At 37.7% G+C, this 8,625-nt stretch overlaps 1 protein-coding gene across 1 annotated transcript; it reads left to right on the forward strand.

Moving 5' to 3' along the window:
- Positions 1–52: 52 nt before the first annotated feature.
- Positions 53–4,399, forward strand: NSA2 (NSA2 ribosome biogenesis homolog (S. cerevisiae); the record flags this gene model as incomplete). Its single annotated transcript, XM_010293650.1, has 5 exons — positions 53–291; positions 1,408–1,558; positions 1,903–2,082; positions 3,258–3,450; positions 4,122–4,399. Coding segments are annotated over 5 exons (831 nt in total), but the record flags the coding sequence as incomplete, so codon positions are not given.
- Positions 4,400–8,625: the final 4,226 nt, after the last annotated feature.

Below are 8,625 nucleotides of genomic sequence, written 5' to 3' on the forward strand. Positions count from 1 at the left end.
CTCGGGCCCCCGCCGCGTGTCCCAGCGGCGCCAGGACTCGGTGAGGGCGCAGCGCTGGTCCCGGCCGCCGATATCCGCTCACCACGCTGCCTTATGCCCACAGCCGCAGAACGAGTACATCGAGTTGCACCGCAAGCGGTATGGGTACCGCCTGGACTACCACGAGAGGAGAAGGAAGAAGGAAGGCCGCGAAGCTCACGAGCGGTCCCGGAAGGCCAAGAAGATGATCGGGCTGAAGGCCAAGCTCTACCACAAGCAGCGGCATGCCGAGAAGATACAGATGAAGAAGACGTGAGTACCCACTGCTTCCCTGACGCCGTCCAGTCATCCTGGCGTTTGAAGGATGGCATGAGACGTTAACACTGTTACAAAAAACTACTTATTACTTGCATCATACGTTATGCTTTTAAATAGCACTCAGATTGTAGGGGAAAGTAGGTTTTGCCCCTAGAAGACATTTCAGACGTACTTTCTTCTCAGTGCATGTTAACAATTCTGCTCCTGAAAGCATTCCTTAAGATAAGTGTTAATTAGCAATAGCAGTGGCTAATGTAATTATGATAAAAATATGAATGCATTTACTTAGGGCTTTTACAGCAGCTGCTGTATTAGCGTAGCAAGAGGCAGCAGGTGTTTTTTTAACAATGCTAGAAGAGAAGGTACAGTAATGTACACAGTGTTTGAGCAGAACATGAGGCTTGTCTTCCAGAGTAAGTTACAGTGTCAAGCATAGATAAACAAAGGCATTTTTCTGAACGTTTTCGCTGTTGTTCAGAAATGGAAATCAAAGCTATTAACAATATTCTTTATTGCTAATGAACTTAATATGCATCCACCATGTTGTTTTTCTTATTTTTGCAAGTGTAGATAGTTACTTTCCTCTGCTACTTGGAAAGGTGTTGGCTTTGTTAATTACTTTGTCTCTTTTTTTTCCCCGAAGTGGCCTCAAAATTAATGAAACACAACTCCTTTTACACATACATATTGCTCAGATTTGTAAGCATTGCCATCAAATCTCAGAACAGTAATAGTATGTTAATTTTTGTCAGAGAGGAAGGATACTATCTCTCAAAGTGCTTGGCTGCTTGTTTTAAGTTGTTCAGAAATCCCTTAATAAGACACGTCTTGTGTTCCTGTCTTGATGCGAACCAACAAGCTTTTATGTACTGTGTAGTCTGTCAGTTGTTACATAAGTGAAATTACTAGTTTGCCTTGCAAATTATTTAGGCTTATTCCTGCCGCTCTGCAGGATATATGTATATAGGATATACACATAAATACGTACTTGTTTACAAATCTCTTTTGAAAGAAAATTTTGAGCAGCTAAATTAAAAGGATATATTTATGATCTAAAAATAAGCCTTTTTTTTTTTTCCTACTCTTAATACTGGTTTTCTTTCCTTGCAGCATTAAAATGCATGAAAAGAGAAATACAAAGAAAAAGAATGATGAAAAAACACCTAAAGGAGCTGTACCAGCATACCTGCTGGACAGAGAGGGCCAGTCCCGGGCTAAGGTTCTCTCTAACATGATCAAGCAGAAAAGAAAAGAAAAAGCTGTGAGTACCTGTAGTAAAATTCAAATACTTACTATTACTTGCAAAAATGAACACTTTGTGATGCTGATGCTCAGGTGACCTACAGCCTCTAAGCAAAGTCTAAATGTTGATATTGTACAAAACTTGAAACCCTGAATAATTGAGCAGCCTAGGACAAAGTAAGCATATGCAATATCTTGATTTTCATAACTTTAAATGCTAATTAAAATAAGTGGCTATGAGTTGTATAAGTAGTATGGTGTACCACTACTCTTTAGGGAAATTTTATTTTATGCTTTGGTTGTCCCCTTTCATTTAGCAATGCAGCATGTAAGACTATTGACTTTTTTTTCTACTCCTTCCAGGGGAAATGGGAGGTTCCTGTGCCAAAGGTCCGTGCACAAGGAGAAACAGAAGTTTTAAAAGTGATTCGTACAGGAAAGAGAAAGAAGAAGGCCTGGAAAAGAATGGTTACAAAAGTTTGTTTTGTTGGAGATGGCTTTACTAGGAAGCCTCCTAAATATGAACGATTCATTCGACCAATGGTAATGTTCTTGAGCCTTAAAGAACGTTTAAGTTCTAATTCTTTTGGTTTACTGCTTTGAGTTCCTGTGTCGAGGAATCTTTCTTCTATGATAATGCACTTGATTACTACTGATGTTGAACATTCCTCTTAGTTCCCTTGTAGAAATCTAAGCTTAGAATAGCCTGAAGGTGGGGACATGGCCCTGCAGTCACAGTCTGTGTTGAAATACCTCTGCTCTTACTCCCATAACTCAGATGATGCCAGTAAGTGAAAGCTGCAAGCTGTCAAATTAGTATGGGTAGGTCTGTAGCAAAGGCACTTTAAATAGCTTTTAAAGTTGGAGGCTTCTTTTTCAAGCTGCTCTGATTCTGTCAGCTGCAGAAGCCAACTCTCTTCTAGGATTCCAGAGCTCCCTCCTTCTGGCTTGTTAAGTAAGCTTGAAGCACAGTTGTGGCTGTATGCAAGGGAAATGCTGTGCCTCCAGCCTGACCTTTTCTGCTGACACAGCTGCAGGCACAGTGCTTGGGCTCTAGCAGCCTGGCACAGGAGGAACAATTAGATTCACTAAGACAGTATAGTTTTTCTATAAATACCTGTTCCTGTTTCCTCACAGGAATTGACACAATCACTTTGCAGGCTGCCTGTTGGATTGTAGCTCACTACTGTTTTGATGGGCATCTTACACAGAAGCCTTGGATAGGTTTTTATTGATGCAGAAAAGGTTATGGTACTTAATGATAAAGTACCCTTTATGAAACACAGGTTGCTAGACAGGAAGTGCTATAAGAGATGGGTATTTAGTATTTTATGATATGTAAAAGGTTTTTCAGTTTTACAAGAATAAAAGAAAAATTTATAGTCTTAAAAAACAGTAGCACTGTTAAATGCTTTACCATAATCGCCTCATTTCTTCATGGAACAGAAGCCATATGAGGTATCAAGTCTTCTTACTACTGTTAAAAACTGATATTCTGAAAATATACATGGAAAGCTTTGTCTTGTCACTAGTCAGGTTTTTAAACAAATCTGGCATTCTACAGTAGGCAGATAGCATTCTGTATTCTAGGTTGTTTCATTCTTACCAATCTCTCAGAACATCTAAAGCTGAGGATATAATGCTGAAAGTGTTAAACTAGATTAGTTGTGAAGGCTTAAAGCTAATCTTAACTTGTTCTAACACTCCTTATGCAACAGGGCTTACGTTTCAAGAAGGCACATGTGACACATCCTGAACTTAAAGCTACTTTTTGCCTACCTATCCTTGGTGTAAAAAAGAATCCTTCTTCTCCTTTATATACAACACTGGGTGTAATTACCAAGGGTACCGTCATTGAGGTGAACGTGAGTGAGCTTGGCCTCGTGACACAAGGTGGCAAAGTGATCTGGGGTAAGTAGTTACACTAGGTATGCTGCAGAACTAGTTTAAAAAAATTTAAGTCTTTATTGCCTGATGTCTTAAGACCACGCCCTGTAAATTGTCATCATTGATCCACTGTTAAACGTTAGGTTTGGGCTGTAGCAGAAGCAATGACTAGGCAGCTCTAAAAATGGCAATTTTAAGTTTTAATCTTAGGCTTTCCATTCGTGCTTTCAAAATCAAAAACTAGGTGAAGTTCAGAACAAAGACTCAACTTGCTTGCCTATTAAGTGGTGCTATAGGTCTATAAAGACCTAACCATGCGAACGATGATCATTGGTATTATGTTTTCAGTTGAAGTTCTGTATAGAAGTATCTTCATAGGATCAGGGTGACCTCTTTTAACAGAGAGGTTGACTTGGACCATAGCAGAACCTATGAATTACTTTTTATTTTAAATTTACCCAGAACTCTAAATGATGCATTTATTAAAAACAGCCTGAATAGAGTGTTTTGAAAACCTAAGTTTCCATCTTGGCTGAAGGTAGATGTAGATCTCAAAATGTATTTCAGTTTTGGAACAGGAATTTCCTACTTTTCTAAAGAGACTTGTGGGTTGAACTTGAAAACATGGAAGATTCTCATTTATTATATGAACTACTTCAAGCTTTTGTAGCCATTTAATTCCCTTTTCTCTTTAGGGAAGTATGCACAAGTAACAAACAATCCAGAAAATGACGGCTGTATTAATGCCATTCTGCTTGTCTAAGTTCTGTTGATACTAAGTGTTGGACATGGGCTCCTGCAAAATCAGTGCGGTTTCAACAAGTCTGCAAGATCTCTGGAATCTTCAACCATTCAAGAACGTTGGCCCCACAAGTGGGTGAGGAACTTAAACATGCTAGAAATGACTGCTCAGGTTTTTATATGTATTATGTTTGCTCAGCTGAACACTGTCCAAATAAAGTGATTCAGTTTTCATGTTTTGCTAATGTGGTATTGATCGCAACCTTCTTGTTTTTACAGTAGCAGTTTCCTGGCTTAGATACATTGTATAAATAGTTAATTGAGCTCACATCCCTAGTGATGTGGAACACAGTCACTGTCTCCCATGATGACCTACTCTAATAGCTAAAGGTGCAGAAGAACGTACTAACTTGCATTCTGCCTCTGAGGAAGAAGAAGAAGAGATGGAAGAATGCAGCTACAATCTTACTGCAGACTGACATCAGAAATTAAAACAGTCAGTTTGATACTGGCATGGGGATGCGGCGGGGGGGTGAGGTGCAGCTATTCTGCCACATCCATTACCTCATGTCTTTCTCCCCATTGCATCCCTGGCTGCATTAATAGAAAGAGTAAGGGCTGGAGAGTGTGGCACTGTTGTTCCAGACAAGAGAACAGTTTCAGAAGTTTAAATTTATGAAGTTGCAGGACTTTTAAGATGTGAAATTCGAGAATGGTGTGACGATGCTGATATGACCACTACTTGTAGCTATTCTGGTGGCTTTAAGAAACATTGAAGGAAAAACTAAAGGTCCGAAGCATCAACTGATCAATATATAGTTAGCTTGCATCCATGAAGTACAAGAAACAAAAGATAGTTCTAAACTGGAAGCTTTCAGCAATGCTGTATATAACTGCATCAATAATCTTCCAGTTAACAATTGGGTGGTAAACCAACTTAGCTCAATCTGCCATTACAAATAAACATACTCACCATTTTATATTCCTACTCTTAAACAGTACTTCAAGCCAAGGAGCTTTTAACACAAATTCCAAGTCAAATTCTTTTAAGCTTTCTCCAGTTTATGAAAGCACTCTTATCCCCTGCAACATTGTAAGAAGGAAACTTTCAAAGCAAGCTCTCAAATATTTCAGAAGCCAGAATGTGAATAGATTTGCGTTGGGTTTTGTGCATTAGCAAAGGTACATGCAGTAAGCAGGTTGAGTAGCAATTAGAGAGTCACAGAGTAGGTAAGGTTGGAAGGAACCTCTTGAGATTGCATAGTGCAGGTTCCCTGCGTAAAGAAAGTGTCTGAGGGGCCACATCCAGTCAGGTTTTGAGTATTGCCAAGGACGGAGACTCCATCACCTCTCTGGGCAACCTGATCCAGTGTTTGACCACTCTAACATTTCAAAATGTTTTATGTTTAAATAGAATTTCTTATATTCCAGTTTGTGCCCACTGCTGCCTCTTGTCTTGTCACTGGGCACCACTGGGAAGAGTTTTGCTCCATCTTCTTTATGTCCCCCACGAGGTATTTGTACACAAGGTAAGGTCCTCCCCAGCTTTCTGTTCTCCAGGCTGAACAGTTGCAGCTCTTAGGCTCTTGTGAGACAGATGCTGCAATCTGTTAATCATCTTCATGATCAGATCATGTTTCAGATCTGGAACTCTAGCCAAGAAGTCAAGTGAGCTGCTTTTGTACCAGCTTTCTCACTTAGCTCCTACTGGTAGAGGCAGTATGTTATATCAAAGTCTATTTTGTTAGTTTAACACATTGCCCTAGTCTAGACTAAATAATTTACTACTACTTTCACTCGTTTGTGTAGTTACAAATGATTTGAAAGTAAGAAAGGGTCACAAACCAGTAAGTCATTTATTTGGAAGAGAGGGCATTTTCTCATATAAGCCTCATTTTAAGTTCTTATTGCTTTACCCTTTACAGCACATTAACAAATAACATGAACAGGATACTTCTAATTTTCTACAGCTGTCTTAAGAACATTACTACATTTTGTGCTATAAATGCATGACTCGTTGGCTGAATAACACAATTGTTGCACTTAAGACATTTTAATGTACCACACTGTAGGGAGTGCGTTACAGCATTTTTAGTTGGCTTGTCTATAGCAAACCATATTAATAACTGCTAAGTTTACATCATCATCTTCCATAGTTATAAACAGCAGAATGCATGCTGTAATATTCAGAACAGCCTAGTCTACAACTTTTTTCATAGAAGTCTGATGCATAAGCTAATTATTTTAATTACTAATTGTTTTAATCAATAAAAGACTATTCAACTAATAATCTTTTGAGCTTGTAAAGCTCCATGGTAGCAGAGGGATTGTAAAATTATGCTAGCTCTGGTGAACTGAACCACTTTAAAATGTGCTTCCTGTAGAGCAGAAAGGACTCAAAAACCAAGAAAAAAAAAATCTCAAAATAAATGTTTAATTACTACTACAAAACATTTCAAAAGCAGCCAAGACAGTACTAAGAAAAGGAAAAACCAACACTGTAACAAGACTTAAGTACAATACTCCAGAATAGCAACACATCTTTCATAAGATTTATAAACACAGTACCACTAGTTTAGAAAACAACTAACACCACATTTGTGAAAATAACTTCAGACATGTATCCCCTTGGAAGTAAAATTTTGGAATGATCACTTAAAGCAGAGAAGCTGAAACTTAGGCCTATTTGTTGCTATGTTTAACTTAGCGGTGTTGATGACATCATTGTAAATGAGCAATTTGATTACTGACATCTACAAATGAAATGGTACTAAAAAAGCAACAAACCAAAGTCAGATATCATTTCAAATAAGTTGAGTTACTTTTGAAATAAGACATGTATGCATTTTCATGTAAAGGTCTATGAAACATGAGAACAGCAAACAAGAATTCTGCATGAAATGAGAACAGAACAAAAGAGAACGTAGGAGAAAGCAAAGCAAATCCTGTTAAAAATTAACAAGCAGCACAAGAGAGACATCTGAAGAAATGTTGGATTCAAATACAAAACCATTTACTAGGGCAAAGTGCAAGGCTGAAGTCACAAATTAATGTTCTTTAAACTCTATTCCTAGACTAAATAAAACTTAAAAATAATACTGCTTGTTTTCACTGTACACATGTAGTTCCACAGCATTTTGTAATAGCATTTGATACAAACTTGTATAAAGTTGATGTTTTAATCATTTCTTTCTGTTACAATAAGTTCTTAAAAAATTCTTTTAAGAGTTTGATGGTAATAAGACAGACAGTTAAGAGAAAAAAAGTCATCCAAGCCTAAAAAATGCTGTTTTCCCAAGGTAAAACACTTCAGTGAATACAGTTGTCAGATACATTCCCTTGCATTAATGTACCAAAGTACAGACTATTAGAGTACTGTTCTAATGGGACAATCAGTACAGCAATAAAAGCTATTAAAGTTAGTATTTTGATTTTGATTTTGCTACTCTGTCTTTACTGCAAGATGACTGATGCCCAAAAAGTTGTTATAGAAACAAACTGCGCCCTTTAGTTCAAAATACTGCTGCGATCACAATTAGGACAATGTCCAGTTTTCAAGACTGTACTGGTTATCAGAATTGCTAATTGCACCCCAGCTGCCCACATTCTGTACGTTAATAGTCTGGCCATCAGCTACTATCTCAGGTATCCCAGATTTACAGAGGTATCATCTACTTAATAGTATACTTAAAGATGTTAATTCAAGTTCTGTATTTAAACCTGGCTCTCTGAAATGAGGTCAGAAATCTGATTATTCTCAGTAGAAGCCAAGACTGACCTAATCTAATAATCTTGTTGTAATATTTATGTATTCAATATGCGAAAGTCTTAAAGAAACTAGTTGAAATCATTTCCCACTTAGTCATGAAAAGTAGAAGCCAGATGAGTCACATCTTGACACAAACACAGTTTTCAGACCTTACAGGGAGTACAAGATATAAACATTCATATAAAAAATCCAGCTAACAGTGACTGAAATAACTGGGACTCACTTTCTGTAAGCAAAAGAAGCCTTAATTTTTTTGAAAGTGTATCTTTGTATCACAGTATTCCACAGATTAATCTTTAGTAAAGTTTGCTTTAAAAATGGAAGATGAATCACAATATACTGTATACAATAATGCTTTAAGCCACCATCTCTCACAAATCCCAGATTCTTAACAATGCTATAGATGTATTTTCTAGACACTCTTTGTTTTTTTAACCCGATAAATCTTAGCAGTGAAAGAGAGGCCACACAGAAGGTTAACAGAAGTTTTGTCTCACGTACTTTATAGAAAATGCTTCATCAGTTTTAGGAATGCTTAAGGTTCACTCGAATATGTTTACAAACAATCATGAAAGACCTTGAGCATTTATCAGCCGTAAGCGTCATAAGGAGTACCTGTATGTATATTGATAGGCAAGCAAGAGTTAATCTGTGTATGTGTGTCCTGGTTTCAGCCAGGGTGGAGTTAA

The sequence above is a fragment of the Phaethon lepturus genome, unplaced genomic scaffold (genome assembly GCF_000687285.1).
Source record: "Phaethon lepturus isolate BGI_N335 unplaced genomic scaffold, ASM68728v1 Scaffold35938, whole genome shotgun sequence".
Taxonomy (NCBI): domain Eukaryota; kingdom Metazoa; phylum Chordata; class Aves; order Phaethontiformes; family Phaethontidae; genus Phaethon; species Phaethon lepturus.